Source organism: Hakea prostrata, chromosome 1 (genome assembly GCF_041222555.1).
Source record: "Hakea prostrata isolate BN-2017 chromosome 1, UWA_Hpros_2, whole genome shotgun sequence".
NCBI classification, from domain to species: Eukaryota; Viridiplantae; Streptophyta; class Magnoliopsida; order Proteales; family Proteaceae; genus Hakea; species Hakea prostrata.
This window is the reverse complement of record NC_142600.1, coordinates 5,829,956-5,848,311: the sequence shown is the minus strand read 5'-3', so window position 1 is coordinate 5,848,311 and position 18,356 is coordinate 5,829,956. Positions and strand designations below refer to the sequence as shown.

At 37.6% G+C, this 18,356-nt stretch overlaps 1 protein-coding gene across 1 annotated transcript in view; it reads right to left on the bottom strand.

Moving 5' to 3' along the window:
- LOC149026952 (TOM1-like protein 3) overlaps nt 1–16,908 on the bottom strand; it is a 28,536-nt gene extending 11,628 nt beyond the window's left edge. Inside the window, 3 exon segments of the mRNA XM_089157527.1 lie at nt 8,334–8,412; nt 15,685–15,821; nt 16,457–16,908. Of these exon segments, the coding sequence (XP_089013653.1) occupies nt 8,334–8,412; nt 15,685–15,794 (189 nt within the window). The 5' untranslated portion in view covers nt 15,795–15,821; nt 16,457–16,908.
- Nucleotides 16,909–18,356: the final 1,448 nt, after the last annotated feature.

Here is an 18,356-nt window from a genome sequence, read left to right as displayed (position 1 = left end):
TAAGTCTCCTAATTAGGTAAATAAACTCCGTTGTAGACCTTCCCAACATAAACCCAAACTGATTCTCCGTAATTGTGGTTTAGTGTCTCAAATAGATTTCAATTACTCTCTCCCATAATTTAAAACATATGTTTTAAAAACAAAAGCTCACATGCCCATTGTGCAATTGTGCCCCTAGAGTGGACAGAATTACAACTCTGCTGCTGGTTATTGAGATACATTAAAAACTGACATAAAAAAACAAAAAAATGCTGCTAGGTAGCAACCTTAGGGCCTTCTCTTGGCCTTCCACTTGGTCTTGGAGAGCTTGCATATTGCATCAATACGAGGATCAATATGTACAAAATAGAAGACATGATTGCCTTCATATAAGGGCATACGTTATAAAAGGAGAAAAATGAAGAAATGACTCCAGTGACCAATGCTTAAGGTTGGAAAATGAAAGAAACAGAGAGCCAACACATGTACATCACACACCCCCACCCTTTATTTTTTCTCTATCACCCTTCTTCAATCAACAGCAGCTTCTGCTTTGAATTTTACTAACGACGCTGTCATCTGCTACCACTGCATCCGTGACTTCTTCGTAATCCTGGTGATTAAGACCATAGTGCAACTTCTTTCCTTTCACCGGATCTTCCAGTGCCAGCATATATAGATATACCCTTCTTTAGATTTGCTTTCCTGGAGTTCTCAGCCAAAAAAGCCTCATTTTGGTGAAAACAAAGAATGAAGTATGCATCTTCAGCAGTACTTACTGTCCATGGCCACAAACTTTGACCTGTTTCAACTTTCATCATGACAATACCAGTTGACATGAAATAGGCCATTTTAGTTCTCCAATAGGTATCAAATTGGAATGATCCTTAAGCCAGAACTACACATCATTGATGCATATCACCACTTAATACCATGATATCGACTCACAAAGCACCTTGTGATGGCCTGTATAAACAAGATATACATATCTACAGTTTTGACCATATAGCAAGCACAATTCGGCTAAAAATCCTAGTGAGATAGGGTGAGCATTCTACTATAACATGAAGAAATGCAATCCCAATTATTTGCATGTGGCAAACTGTCAACTAAAGGTCCAAGAGTTAACTTGCGGGACAATATCAAGTTATCACACCCATCTTGAAAACTACGACCTCCTAAGTTTAAGAAAGCAGTCTCTGCTCTCTGCTCATATATGAAAGAAATATGACTTGCTAGGCATCGTTAATGATCTTACACCTCAAGTCCTACAAATACCCTAAAGCAAATGGCTCTTGCCTAATGAAACCTTCCACTCACCCATCATTTTTACTTTTTTTTTTGGATGTGTGGGTGGGTGGGTGTCTGTGTGTGTGAGGAGCACAATCTATTTCATGGCACCCAACCTTCAGTTCTAATCCTAGCGAAAAGCAGGTCAGATTTACCTTTGCTGATCATTTTTACCCAAAAGTAGGTAATTTCCAACCAATATCATCCCTCGGGAATCCCACCTCCCAGTGGTCAAACAAACCCATAACAGACCTTTTCTCCAAATATTTGTTTACTGTCTGTTAAGGTCCTTCAATGCTACGTCCACATCCAGAACACAGAAATTAAACCTTGGAAAGTTGCTGGTGCTTTTTGACAACCTCTTTAAATCTGTCTAACAGGACCTGATGAGCGGAAAGAATCGAACATATGCTGAGCAACTTGCCTCTTTATGCACATCATTTTAATTTTTTGACCCTTGTGCTGTGAAGTTTGATACTAGGCGAAACCCTTCTCAACAACAACAACAACAATAAGCCTTGTCCCAACTAAATGGGGTCGGCTACATGGATTCTTGCCCTCCAATCAGTTATGTTCGAGGCCATGCTAGATACAAGACCTAAGCTATACATATCCTTTCTCACCACTTCTCCTAAGGTTATCTTAGGTCTACCCCTAGCTCTTCTAGTTCCTACAATATGGATTATATCACTTCTCCATACAGGGGCATTTATAGGTCTCCATTCAACGTGGTCGTGCCACCTCAAACGACTTTCTTGAAGCTTATCACTTATGGGAGCAACTCCCAGACCAACTCTAATATAATCATTTCTTATCTTATCCATCCTAGTTTTGCCACTCATCCATCTTAGCATCCTCATTTTTGCTACATTGAGTTTATCTAAATGATTCTTTTTAACAACCCAACACTCTGCACCGTACATCATAGCTGGTCGAACAACGGTCCTATAAAATTTTCCTTTAAGCTTTAATGGAATACACCGATCACATAAGACCCCGGACGCACCTCTCCACTTCGTCCACCCTATTTTAATTCTTTGGGAAACTTCATCCTCTAAATCACCTCTTTTACTTAAATTGAACATAGATACCTAAAACAATCACTCTCAGGAATCTCTTTATCGTCAAGTATCACCACCTCATCATCTACCCGATTATGACTAAAGTTACAAACTAGATATTCTGTCTTCGATCTACTAAGTTTAAAGCCTTTTGATTCCAAAGCTACACTCCATGATTCTAATTTGGTATTAATCCCCACTTGGGTCTCATCAATCAACACAATATCATCTGCAAAAAGCATACACCAGGGGACCTCATCTTGAATGTCTTTGGTTAATTCATCATTACCAGTGCAAATAGATATGGGCTTCAAGTTGACCCTTGATGTAGCCCAACTATTATCGGGAATTCATTACTTTGTCCAGGTCAATAAATACCACATGAAGGTCTTTCCTACATTCTCTATACCTTTCCATAAGCCTCCTAATTAGGTAAATAGCCTCCGTTGTAGATCTTCCCGGCATAAACCCAAATTGGTTCTCCGTAACTGTAGTTAAGTGTCTCAACCGGGTTTCAATTATTCTCTCCCATAATTTCATCGTATGCCTCATCAATTTAATGCCCTTATAGTTATTACAACTTTGAATATCTCCTTTATTTTTGTAAATTGGAACCACGACGCTTCTCCTCCATTCATCTGGCATTTTCCCTGTGCTCATAATTTTATTAAACAACTTAGTCAACCAAACTAGTCCATTGGTTCCTAAGCTCTTCCATACTTCAATTGGGATTTCATCAAAACCTTGTGTCTTGCTGAGTTTCATCCTCCTTAAAGCTTCTTTTACTTCGGACATCGAAATTCTACTTATATAAATTCGAACATTGGTGCCTTGGTGAAAGGTGTAATTGTCCAAGTCATAAGTGCTTAAAGAATGCTCATTTAGTAAACTAGAGAAATAGGTTTCCCATCTTTTCTTAATGTCCTCCTCACATTTTTAATACATCTAATATGGTCAAGATCTCTACTCTTCCTATCCCTCATCTTAGCTATCTTATAAATAGATTTTTCCCCTTCCTTCATGCCCAACTTATTGTATAACTCTTCATACTTCTTTTCCCTTGTTTTTCCCGCAATTTTCTTAGCTTCATTTCTATCCAACCTATACCTTTAAAGATCCTCAACATCCTTAGTTCTTTGCCATGTCTTAAAACTAGCTTTTTTATTCCTAATGGCAGCTTGAACCTCACTATCCCACCACCACGTCTCTCTATAAGAATGGAGCTTTCCTTTTGATTCACCTAGGACATCTTTAGCCACCTTCTTAATACACATAGCCATCTCTTCCACATTACATTGGTATCCCCTTTAAAATCCCATTTTTTGTTTGACTACTTCATTAACGAAGGATTTCAAGCACTCTCCTTTCAAATTCAACCATCTTATTCTGGGATAGTTTTACCTTGGACCTTTTATGTATTCTTGGGACTAAGCACATATCCAAGACTACAAGTCTATGTTGTGCAATTCAGCTCATACCCGGTATCCCCTTACAATCCTTGCACAACAATCTATCAGTCCTTCTAGTTAGGAAGAAATCTATTTGGCTTCTATGCTGTCCACTTTTGAAGGTAATTAAATGCTAATCTCTCTTTTTGAAGTAAGTATTTATACTAGATAGATCAAAAGCAGTAGCAAAATCTAAAATTGAAATCCCCTCCTCATTCCTTTCTCCAAACCCATATCCTCCATGTACACTCTCATATCCTCTTTGATCTTTTCCAATATGTCCATTTAAATCACATCCTATGATAATCTTTTCTCCTTGACAAATTCCTTGCACTAATCCATCCATATTTTCCCAAAATACTAGCTTTAGACTTTCATCTAATCCTACTTGAGGTGCATATGCACAAATTATATTTACGAACTCTTTCTCCATCACAAGCCTGATAGCAATTATCCTATCACCCACTCTTTTAACATCCACCACATCATTTTTTAAATCTTTATCCACTATTATACCCACTCCATTTTTATTTGTTTTATCCCCAGTATACTAAAGTTTAAAGTCATCCAACTCTTTGGCTTTTTTACCCTTCCATCTAGTCTTTTGAATGCAAGCTACATTAATCCTTCTTCTCCTCATAACATCTATCAATTCTAAGCTCTTACCAGTTAAAGATCATATGTTCCAAGATGCCAATCTAATCCTACGTTTATGGACTAGCTTCTTTACTTGCACTCGTCCATAGCGCGGGAACCCTTGCCTACTTATCACCGCATCTGGGCACCGATGCGACACGTCGCTTACAGGGGACGCCCTAGCTAACCCTTGCCCACTTATCACTACACTCGGGCCATAGTGTAGCGCGTCGCTTCTTTTGTCGGGGAACGCCCTAGCATAGCTTTTATCATATAAGGTCGAATCCATGAAAAAAAGGTTCGGCTAGATTTTTTCCGGTGCCGGCTGCCGACCCAACCCTCCTCCTTTACCCGGGCTTGGGACCGGCAGCAAAACACTAGGTGAAACCCTTCTAAGCATCTGAAAGGTGACATCTAGGGCAGAAACATACCACAAGATGTAAATTATTGTCTACATATCAACATATTGTTTCATCTAGATTTAGAACTTCAATTGGATGAAGCTCTAGGGGGTTTTTGGGTTCACTCCAGGATCCTCTCTCTGTGACCCAGCAGTCTTATAGGAGATTTCTTGGAGAAATTAACTAAAAGCACCCTAGAAGGGTTCAGCCAGGCAGGGAATTGAAAGAATAAAGGTTTTAAGGATCAATGTTTTGCTGTAATTAGGTCTCAGACCTAGGAATTGGTTTGGGATTGGTTTTAGGAGGGTTTAGAGTTGAAGAATAAAGAACTAAGGTTCGGCCGTTGCAGTAGTATGTTTCCAGATTAGGGTTTTAAGGGCTTTGGTCTTAGGAATGGGGTCAGATAGCTTTGGTTGGCCTTGGGGAAGGGCTGATGTTGCTGTTTTATAGTTTCAGGTTTAGTCCAATAGGTTTAGGTCAGTCCTAGTTGGTTTACGACTGGTTTGAAGAGTCCTAATGGGTTTGGGATTCTTGGATAGAGCTAGGGTTTGGATTGAGTGCTAGGAAAGGCATGGGAAGGCTAATCCTAAAGGGCAGGATTATTGAAGTTGGGATTAGGGAGATGCAGAATTCTAATTCAATTAGGGTTTTAGGGTTTCAAGGAAGAAGATGAATTGCAGAAAATTCTGCAATCTAATGGGAAAGAGCCTAAAGGGGATTCCAAGGGTAGGAGTAGGGTCTACAAGGGGTGCGACCCTTCTAGCGGTAGAAGGAGGGGCTAAGGGCTAGGTTTAATGGAGTTTCAAGGGGAGGGGAGGGGGTGGGCTGCTATTGCTGGAAGGGGAGGGGAGGCCTGGGACAGGAGAGAGAAGGGAGAAAAGGGGTTGGGAAGGGGCTGGGGTTGCTATATACTTTCTTGGAGTAGAAGGTAGGCTGCTGTTAGGGTAGGGCTGCTGCTGGACTTGAAGATTGGTTGCTGAAATTGAAGAGGAATGGCAGAACTTGAAGAAGATCACTCAAATCCATCGTGGTTCTCCCAAGAAGACCACGGCATTACTTGCCTCCAAATTCATAATTTTATTCATCAAATTCAACTTGTCCAATAATGGGGGAGGGATGGGCTTCATAACCTTCCAATCTAAGCAATTTGACTAAGAGTCAAACTAGGAACCTTATCCATAAAGGACTCCCTTTACAAAGGACTCAAGTAATTAATAACAAAAGGACTCTTTAAGAAACCCTAACTGAACTCTTACATAAGACGCCTTGAAGGAATCAAATTACTAATTCTGAGGAGTCTTGCAAGTTGGACTCTAACTCAAAGTCTTACATAGATTGGGACTCCGTCATAACTCACAAAATACTAACTCTAAAAAATAAATAAAGATAGATCTATGACCCTTGAATCGAGGCGTCCAACCAAACCCTTCTTGAGCCTCAAAGTGCTGAAAATTTTACCCAAATACCCATAGGGTATTCGGCCAGCTTCGGTTTGGACCTGCCTTTTGGGTCGAGGTTTTAGTCCCAATTATAAGGGGGCTGAACCTTGTTCACAGTAGAATGGTAGGGGAAGCCTACTTCAAAGTCGACCTGAGGCTTTTTTGCCAAACGGTTCAAGCTACGGAACAAGAGAAAAAAGAGGAAGAAAAAAAAGGAGTGCTAGACGCCCTCAACACCGCGATGTAAGGTATCAACTGAGATGAGACGATACATGCCAATTCGCCTGTATAACTTCAAAATTCTATAATGTATCTTACCATCTTATGTATCACATTGTAACAACCAATACAGCACACTGAGCTATGATACATCGGAAAACATGCCTTTTTATTTTAAAAAAAATATTGAATTTAAAAATTTAGACCTTGTTATATCAGACATGGATCACTCAATGCATGTTGATATGTATTGAGCAATTGCACAAAATTTTGGAAAAACATAAACACAATAATACCTTCCAACTCATATCAGCATGTATCAATATGTATCGACCATAATTTGAAATTTTGTTATATTTCTCACAAAACTTGACAAACCAACATACATTGGTGCCAAAGATACAATTTTTAAGCCTCCTCTTGATCATTTCTCTTAAAAGACTGCTGGAGCTTCACACTTGCACTAAATTAAAATTCTCATTCTTTCTATCTACTCACGTGGGTTGAAGTCTTAACAATGACATAGATAAGAGTATATTTGTACGAGATCCTCTTATCACATTGATCCACTCTTGCCCACCACATGGTAGGTCACGGAGCACCAACCAATCACTATACTATGAGGTGGAAACTTATCAAACTCATAAACCATTTAACTAGTGAGCAATATACCATGTTTCTAGGTTTTGACTCATACTGTCAAATAACAAAACCGAAGGTGGCATCACTCATATCGAACATGCAATCAGAAAAGCATATCTAGCTTGCTATTATTACCAGAAAAAAGAGAAGCAAATATACTGAAAGTTAATGGTGTTTATGGTTTAAAACCTGTTTAAGGGGTATTAGTTGATAAATCTAATCAAGAACCCTCATGAAAAGCAAATGGAACATAGAAGAGTCTGCATAGGCTTTGACCCACCCAAATACTCTTGATGGTATTAGTAACAACTATACATGTATGGAACCTCATTTTGATAACTGATAACTTCAGTTTAATGCACTCATCTTAAATATATAACATTCTTCGTCTAAGTGTTTATGTTAGACTGACTATTTATTTATTGACTGTACCATTTTATTTTTTGCTTAAATTTAACCATTCAGTCGGTACATATTTAAGATACGATAAATATGAAATGAAAAATCTCTTAAAATCACCCAAACAGACAAATGATACTTTGAACCATGATCAACAACATCCCAGAACAAAATACAGTTAAGCAAAATCTGGATATGGTGGCAAAGGAAAAAAAATTGGGTGGGGAGACATAGGAAGAGCAAAGATCAATTACGATTTCTTACCATCTTCCCAATCACAGCCCACACATGAGTTCATATGTTACCTAACTTTGACTTTGGATGAGAGGAATTATAGATAATTCATGAGCCAAGCAACCTTATATGTCTTGCTATCTGACTTTATGACTAGAAATAATAAAGAAAAACTAATGACTTTACAGAATCAATCCAATGAACCCATGACTACATTGAAACCCTCAACATTCAACCACAAATTATGAATTTCAAACAGCTGCATGCTCAACCAGATAGCAATGAACATCATTAAGGGGCTCAAGTTAACAGGGTAAAATTTAGCTGTTGATTACAGTCAACCACCCTAATGAATTGTTTAACAATCTCAGATTTGCCAAAGCCACTTTAAGTGCTACCATAATTTCCAAATGGACATTTATTCCATTAATGACAATAGTCAATGATACCCGGACTTACTAGATAATTTGCGAGTGAAACATTTGTTAGTTTGCATGACACAGCAATAAATCTTCTCAGCAGAGACTAAGTTTGAATCACACAGCAATAAATCTTCTCCCTAGAGACTAAACATAAGATACTCACAAATAATGCAAGAAGTTGTATTTTGGGATTTTTACTCCCAAGCCGTTTCTTAAGCAGCTTCAGGGCATCCTTTGCTTGTCTGTAATTTTGAACCAACAAAGAGAAAATTCAGGCAACAAAATTCAAAATGAATGCAATAACCAATACTAAACCGATTTTATAGCTAAAAAAGTGAAGGAAGAAAAAAATTAGCATGGAAGTTGTGCATATGGAAAGGAGAGGAAAAAAAACAATATGAATAACAGCGCAAGGAAAATACCCAGAAAATGAACCAAGAATGACACAATAATAAAGCTGAACTCTCTAAATAATGGATGAGATGTTTAAGAAAATCAAGCACCTCATGATACTGCCAAAAGTGATACATTTGAATGTATAAATCTACAGGATGGTTTATAATATATTACTCAAGGTGCTTATACATCTACAACAAACAACTCAAAATCATATTTAAGGTCAGAACTGATAGCGGTATAAAAATGTCCAACTGCATGATGTCATTCATTTTGCTTGAGCATCTGGTTCAGAAGTGAAATATGTGCACAAAGAATCAACACCAACCTTACCAACACAAAAATCACAATTGACGAATTGCATATGCAACACCTTTCACACAAGCCAACATTCAACAGTTCTAAAGGTGGGACCTTATAGAAAAGATGCTTTGAGCTATAAAGCAAAGGATATGTGGACATCTTTGCTCTTTGTTCCTTGACAACATGAGGGATGGTTTTGTTTAAGGCCTGTGTTGAAAGAAACGATTGTAGTAGAATGGCTTATTGATCCATGATCTCAAGCCCTCTATTTATAATTAAGTGGAAAATAGACTATTACAAGGAATAGAAGTTTATATGAATGCAAACTCTAATTTAATTCCTATACAAACTCTTATTAGACTCCTAATAGAATCCAACACTCCCCCTCAAGTTGAGGCATGGATATCACACATGCCCAACTTGACCAAAAGAGTATAAAACATCTGTCTAGGTAAACATCTGCAATTTGATCTTCAAACTTATAGATTACGTCTGCCTTATAGACTTCCATTTGCTTTGTCCTCATCTTTACTGCAACTTTATGTCTCCAAGGAAGAATGCCCAAGAAAAAGGTAGAATCTTTAAATGTTGAGAAGACTAAATTTCTACGCAAATCTGAGGGAAAATATATTTTTGGGGTAACAATTGCTAGGGTAAAACAGCCAAAGTGAAACTTTTCATTTCTAGCAATGTTAGATCTTTAAAGGGAAAGTTTGCCAAGGGACAATCTCCAAAGGTAGGGGGAAAATTGTCAAGATAAGTGACAATCTCCAAAGGTAATAGAGATCAAGTTCTGCAAAGGTCAAACGACAAATCTTTTGCAAGGTTAGATCTCCGAAGGGAAGATGTCAAGTTAAGGGGCAAATCTCCAGGGTTAACAGAGATCAAGTTTTGCACAGTCAAAAGGTAGCTCTATAGCAATGTTAGATCTCCAAAGTGGAAGATTGCGAAGGTAAGGGACAAGCTTTCAAAGGTAACAAAGATCAAATTCTACATAAGGAAGTCTACATGAAAGGCATTGAATTAGGAAGTCTACATGAAAGGCATTGAATTGTAGACATCTTCAATCTCCCCCTCACGTGTAGCTTTACACGTGGGAAAACAATAACAAAGGAAAAGAAATTGTAATGGTAAGATGAAAGTATCAGGAAAACAAATCTAGAGAAAATGACAAAATTTGAAAGGGGGTTGACCGAGTCTACGGTGCCACTGATGAAGGTATGATATTACCGAATGGACCGAATTAGAAGATGTAGTCAAAGCAGAAGTAGATCATCCAATTGGCTCAAGCAAATAAAGTCCATTTACACGTCCAATCTCCTTCCCCAAATCCTGAAGTAGCTAGGTAGGAGTTGGTAGGGGTAGTAAAGGAAGTAGTGGTCGAGGTTGTACCGGCAGTAGAAGACTGCAGAATACGTCGCAGAGTAGCGAACTCCTCCTGTGAAAAACCAACGTCTGCAGAGGGTGTGGTGGAAACTGTCTCAGAAAGATTAGCCGTTGGTTTTCCCTTTCTTTGTGCTCGTTTTTGCTCAAAATCAGCAGGCTTCCCATGCAGTTTCCAACAATTTTCCTTGGTATGATATGGTTTGTGACAGTGCTCACACTTGACAATCTCTTTAGTCGGATCAGATTTAGTGTGAACATACTGTAAAGCTGATTTCTCCATAATAGGAATATGAAGCATGACTAATCGACGACTTTCCTCACATTGAACAAGAGCATAAGACTGTTCTAGTGTAGGAAAGGGAGAACGACTTAAGACTTGCACTCTGATCTGATCGTACTCCACGTTCAAACCTGCCAAGAAGTCATACACTCGAATCTTATCAATGTACTTCTTTTATGTCACCACATCATTTGGATTAGTGGGGTGATAATCCCCATAATGATCCAACTCTTGCCAAAGAGATCGCAACTCAGCATAATAGTGGGCCACAGTTAGTTCCTTTTGGGTAGTCTCGATGAAGCTTCTTTCGTAGCTTATAAACCCGTGCATCATTCCCCAACCGTCCATATGTTTCAGTAGTAGCCTTCCAGATTTGGGCTGCAGTATCAAGTAATAGGTAACCCCGGGCAATATTTGGATGCATGAAATTCAAAAGGAATGACATAATAAGAGAGTCATTTGATATCCATTTATCCCGTAAAACACCTGCGGTAGTGGGTTTGATAGTGGTGCCCGTAATGTATCCAACTAGTCCTCTTCCAACGAATAGTCGGTAAGCATATTGAGACCAGATCAAGTAATTTGTGCCGTCAAATCTTACCGAAAGAGAATGAAGAGTGGAAAAATATTCGGATCCAGTGGGAGCAGTAGTATCATTTGTGGCTGCCATGTTGAAAGAATTGTCTGCAGTTCTTCAGTCTTCACCTTTTGAAAAAAAACTAAAACATCGCAGAATGCAATAGCCAAACAATGATATGATCAAATCTCCTTTTTCCCTTTTTTTTTTTTTTTTTTTTTTTTTGGAACCAGAGAAAAAATTTGGTCTGGTCTAATAGAACCAGGGACAAAAAAGAAGGAAAAATATGGTTCTGGTCTAGTCAATGAACCAAGAATTGAACCAAACAATGAACTAAAAAACCAAACCACAAGTTGAACCCAAAAACCAACCAAATAAATCAATAACAATCGATATCTTCTTCCACACACCTGAAAAATCGAAGATTTGTGTTGCGCACGATTGGGAAGATGATGCAGCAGCAGCAGCCACCTGCGATTCTGTTTTCCTAATCGCAAGAAGCAGGCAGCAGGCACCTGCGATTCTGCTTTCCTAATCGCAAGAAGCAGCAGCAGGTTATGGCCTGCGATTCTGTTTTCCTAATTGCAAGAAGCAAGAGCAGGTTATGGCCTGCGATTCTGTTTTCCTAATCGCAAGAAGCAGCAGCAGGTTACGGTTCTTCTTCTCTTCTTCTTTCCCCCTTTATTTTTTCTTCTCTTGTCTTCGAGGTGGAACTGAAACAATAGTGCAGCGGTGCGATGGTTTTGAGAAGGGAAAATTTTCTGCCAAACGATGTTGCAGAATTAGGTTGTAGAAGAACAAGAAAAAACTGCGAAGGGTTTTGGAGAAAAAGAAAAAAAATAGAAGAACATCCTTATTGAACTTAGGCTCTGATACCATGTTGAAAGAAACGATTGTAGTAGAATGGCTTATTGATCCATGATCTCAAGCCCTCTATTTATAATTAAGTGGAAAGTAGACTATTACAAGGAATAGAAGTTTACATGAATGCAAACTCTAATTTAACTCCTATACAAACTCTTATTAGACTCCTAATAGAATCCAACAGCTTGAGAATTCACAGATGCGTGAAAGCAGATATGGAGATTTTGTCCCAACCATTCAATTCTCTACAGAGGCATTTATCCAAATTAATTGGGCATTGAGTGTGGAGCTTAGAATCTAATGGTCAACTCTCCCCTAAATGTTTTTGCTTTAGTAATTTTTTTCCTACACTACTAAAAGATCATGCACGCTAAGACACTGTGAATGGTGGCACATTATAAATCACAAATGGGCATGTAAATAGGAAAAGCTCATAATTTAAACAATTCCCCAACTCATAAAAATTGACCATGAGACTAGTACAAACACGGCGGAAAGAACAGATGGGAGCAGAGCTATCAAAGTAGACCATGGAGCCTCAGTGCTTCAGCAATACCTTGACAACTATGAATAGGAGAAAATTTATAACTATGGCCTTAGATATCAGAGTTAGGTAGAGACCTGTTTGAGTGATCCACTCTATCTACAGAAAGGACCTACAAAACTCGATAATAGTCTGTTAACATTAATCCAGCATATTATGTATAAATAAGTCCATCCAGTGGATGGGAAGGTACCCAACTTTGATATAAGAATAATAACATTCTCAGTTTGATATTCTCTTGTGCTGCTGTTGCAACTGTGTTTGTTTGATTTGGAAGGTTCAAGATTTAAGAACAATTAAGTTCTACGGTGAAGTCAAGCCTAGATTCTTGTTGCGGTTGAACTGACAGCCTACAAACTCCATCTCTGCTCAATCCAAAGCTTCATAAGGCACCCCCATCTAGGTATCTAGCCGCCTACACTCCACTGCCTTTCTCATATCACCCTTTTCCACCCCCCCCCCACCCCCTTTTGAATTTTTGGACTTTTCAAGAGACCCAAAGTTCAAGGTCATATCAGTTAGATCTATTCCATACTTTAGGTATATCATCCCCCAAAACCCATTGACCATAGATCCTAGTTTTATCCCATCCAGAACATCCAAATGTGAGATTTACATAAATTCTTGAATTCTCATTCTCCCTGAAACCCATAAAACAAGAACCCTCATATACTCTAATTTAACCATCCAACCCCAACCAAACTTGGGGAACCATATCCTTGTATTATTATCGACATTCCCTCCAAGTTTAAATGCATCCTGAAACTTATAGACCCCAATTTCCAAACTCAAAAAAGTTATCCCATATTTCTAGGGATGGGTGAAGTATCCTCGTTTCCTTAAATATCATTTAAGAGCATCTGACTTTTAACCACAAAGCCCTAACCTAACCTTTTCCCCTAAAACCAAACCAATCCACCCCATATGAGTTGGTTCTCTTTAAGATCTTGGAAGAAGTGGCAGGAGAAGCAACTGTATTACTAAGGGGTACTACCAAGTCAACAGAAACTTCTTTTGTTGATTTCAAGTCTCCAGGGAAAATGAGTAAAAAGAATAGAGTGAAAAACTAGTGCTCAACTTAGCCAGTATTTCCTATTATTATGTCGCTGCTTTTTGAGTTCGTTCTTAGGCTCGTTGGCTTGTATCTTCTCTTTGCTTTTGGCTATGCTCTGCCCTTTGATCCCCTTGTATTCTTTCCCCAACCCTTTTTCTCTCTCCTTTGGTTCATGAATTTATTAATCATCCCAATAAAAAAGATCTTGGAGAAAGTGGCCCTCATTCAATTAAGGCTGCATCACACCAATCCTGTACCAACTTCACCTATGTTTTATAAATTATGCTCATTCAATTAAACCTAAGAAAATAAAAATATAAAAAAACCAATAATATATAGGCTACAGCAAAAAAGACAGCCACATGTGTAGGGATTCCCCTCCACCAGCAGCGTTGTAGGTGTAATATTTCCCTACATTAGAAGTAAAATCGGAGGCTAAATGTTTCAATTTATTTTTTATTTTTTAATTCTAAATTATGCTTTGAGTTGTTATCCTATCTGGAAATCCTAGTTAGACTCTAGTTTCCATTTTATTTTATTTTTTTGTCTCAGCCATTAGGCTATATAAGCATTATAATCAGCTCTTGAGCGCCCCACAGTTGAATGAATAAAGATTTTCTACTTCAGCAATTGTTGAATCATGAGAGAAGATTGGTGAGAGACCCAGGATGAATCTAATTCTGTCCAATTGACTTTAAGAGTTCTGCAAGCTGCTAGGATTTGTCTTCTGCAAATTATTCTCATTAATATCTCATTATTACAGCATCATATCCTTGCTGCTCAATAGCCAAACCAGCAGGAATGATCTGACCATAGGTCCAATCATCCAAGACTCTCGGTCTCCAAAATCCATATTTCCCATATTCTAATGCTCTTCTATTTGAGGACTAATTCTACTTCTAAAGAGATTATTCAGTCCTCCTTATATCTTCAACAGGTTACTAATCTGTGGGATTCTATATATACTTCTATTGATCACTTGTGGATAGCAGTTTGAGATCCCATTGTTCTCTTTCTTGATAACTCAAGGTTTCCATTTTGATCCTGCATGGGTTATATCTATCCAATGCTTGTTTTAGCCCATTGGGTTACTAGACTATTAACTTTTTGAATTCCCTACTGACTAGTAAAAGGATTTATAGTCGCTCTCACACACAGACATAACAGACTAGATTCAAAATAAAGCTCTTAAAAACTATTAAGTATCCTAATCTAACTGAATATACTCCAAAAGGAGCTCTCAAAAGCAATTACCCATAATCAATAACCTAATTTGAAATACATTGCAACTCCACCTACCTATCCAATCTTATTTTAGCTCAATGGATTAGCAGATGTATTAGCCTTTTAAACTTCCTTAACTGTCTAATAAACTGTAAAAGGACTTCTAATCACTGTCACACAGACTTAAATGAATAGACCAAAAGTAAACCTTTTAAAGCCTATTAAAAGGCTCCTAACTTGGCTGAATATACTACAAAAAGGAGCTCTCAGAAGCAATTACCTATAAATCAGACACCTAGCTCAAGACACCAATTATGTACCAACTTCACCCCTGTGCTCAAAATTTTGTTGTGTACCAAATTCATCAATGTGCTTATAAATTGAGCCTGTACAACAAATACCCTTGAAAATAAAGACCCAACTTAAAAGTTATAACATAAATATCTGAAGGTTGTTTCAACCCATTGGACTACAACCAGCACCCTGAGTCCTCCATACCCTATCAGAATCTGATGCAACTACATCAGCTGAGGCCTAATTTCATATCAAACTCTAAGTGGTGAATAAGGTGTAGAAAGACCATTAATATACAAGTGGTGCATAAGGTGTAGAAAGACCATTAATATACATTGACATCCTTTTACAGTTATATTGCACAACAACAGTGATTCCCACATTTATCAGGTGAGGGAAGGGATGTGGATAGGAAGGGGCCAAAAAGAATGAAGAACAGAAATTTAAGTATTGTAGAAAGATTCAACTTAACCAAGCAACAAACAAGAGTTTGGCTCAACAGTAGAGGCATTTCATTGCAGGTGCTTTTAGTTAACAAACTATGTAGCAGACAAATGCAAACAAACGTGAGAAATAAACTGCTGAACCATACCCAGGGTCCATGTTAATAATGTCGCATAACTCTATGTTTAATGCCCAGTCTGGACCAATCAGCATATCACTGGTCGCCCGTTCAACACAAGCTGCAGCACTATTAGCCATGCCTGCTCCCTCTCCAACTCTGCCCACCTAGTGATGCACCTTTAGTTATTAAAAAAGTGAGGGAAAAAACACACGCACACACACAACAACAACAACAACAACAACAACAACACCAAATTTTCTATCAGAAGCCCTAAAAAGTAACAAACATCAAACGTGGCCGAAATAAATTTACGCACCACAAGATAAAAACCGAAATTAAAAAAAATTGCCAATGATCTAAAACCAATACCTAGTTCAAATAGAACACAAATTAAAAAACATCGAAAACTACAAGAGGGTTGCAGCTAGCTGAGTTCGCAATCATTTCTCCAGGATGATACTTATACCGCAAGAATTCACCAGTGGGATATCAAACGAAGTCACAATCAAAATGATAACATCAAGACCCCTTAATATATTAAACCGCGAAACAAGTGAAAACATTAACACATGAACAAAGGCGAAAAAAGTCAAAATTAACAAAGCTTAACTCTCTGCTTGTTACTGATACCATTGTGCTTTGGTACAATCGTACAGAACTTTTTGCCCCAATTTTCGATGCGAGGTGATGATTTAGACCCAACAGAAAAAAGAGAAACCCAAAAACAAGAAATCCAATAAAGCCCACAAGCTAAAAAAATCTTGAAGACCGAGATCAACTTTCGCATAGGGTTACTTACCGATGAATTGTGCCTTGCAGGAGAAGGGAGTTGAAAAAGGGTTTGAAGGTTGTTGGTTATGGTTTTTCCTGGTTTGATGTATAGATATATGCGTAATCTTTTCGGTAGGCGATAAAAGTGAGCTGCGTCAAACTGGTAATGAAGAAAGCCGGTAAACCTTAAAAAACATAGGAAAGAACGTAATCGGAATTCGCAATTCCTCAAATTGACTTCGTAGATTTTTCTTTCGCTACCCAATTTGACTTTTGATTCTTTGCTTGTTCGATTGGGCGTCTTGTCCCTTTCCTCTGTTCTATTTTCTTCTCCAACTTCGAACCGTTCCCTTGGACTTCTCAATTATGAACATGTATTTTTTTTTCTAATGCCGTTGGGAACGCGTTATAGGCAAATGCATAAACTACTACACGTTCCTAAAAATCCTGAATTTGACACGTCAACGCTCTCTTGGTCGATTGGGGTTGCGAGTCTTGCGACTCGTGAATGATGTGAAACGTCGGATAAATGGTCGGAGGGTTTGAACTTTCAATTGAACCACTTCTCTTTTTCTTTTTTTCGGTAGACAATTGAACCACTTGTAAATGTTGTTAATGGGTGAACCAAATCGAACCAATCAACATGGGATGATATGAAATGTATTTGGATTATTATTATTATTATTTTTTTGGGTACACGTCATATTCGTAAATTTATTAACCAAACCAATATATATATATATATATATATATATATTCGTAATTTGAAAATGATGGATTATCATAAAATAGACTAACAAAACTCTACCAACCCATAATAGAATAACTATTGTTTGTCATCTGTGATTAGGGGGATAAGAAAGCAAATAATTTAAAAAAAAAAATTACTGAAATTCATCGGCTTTTGAATTTGCATTTGTTAGAGTGCATATATAATGATACATTTTATCGATTAATTGTTATTTGACCAGTTGCATAATCAAGTTAAGTTATTTTTCTTTATTTGTTTCTTAATTTTTATGAATATATATTTAGGTTGGAATATTAAATATGTAAATATTTTTAGATTTTATATTAAAATAAATATAAATGAAATTTATTATTGGAAATAAATGAAACAAACCAACAAATTTTATAAATATATATATAGCATTAAATTATAAACCTATCTTACAAATGGAATGGTAATGATGTTAATTAATAGTGAAAAAACTTTGTGTTTATATTACAAAAAATTAAAAAAAAAAATTATGTTTATTCTATATGATACCTATAATGACAAAATCATAAATATGAATACGAAGAAGCAAATGTTGAAGGATCAACTGACACCATCTAGGAAAGGGTTTCGATCAAAACTCTCGAACCTCTTTCAAAGGTTGTTGAGAATTCGGTTTCCGATTTGGTTGGTGTTCTAACATCTTGAATCGAGGTGGCTATAAACTCATGTTTGCCTACCTCTCTAGCTAGAGAGATGGGAGGGGATTCGAAGCCAATATTCAAGCTAGTATTGATGATAATGATGTTAATTAATAGTGAAAAAAACTTGAGTTTATTCTATATGATAGCTATAAACAAAATCACAATAAGTTGCGAGTTTCACAATCTCCCCTAGTTGGACTTGTGACTTGTGAGGTCAGACAGGTATTAAGCTTGAATTGTGACTTGCTTGACCTTGATGATTTGATAAGTGTAGGAAGAAACATTAGGTTGGGTAGACCTTAAACAGTGGTGAAAATATCAAATTGGGTAATGTATCCGCTAGTGCCGATATACTTGGTGACAGATCCCGCAATAAGCATAAAATGTCTTGAGCGGCCCATCCTATATAACTTCGCCAATAAATCTAGTGTAATACTTACAACCCTACTGATAGAGGTTAACTTAGTAGTGTCCAACGCCTCTTAATGGATAGGTTAGGCTGCACT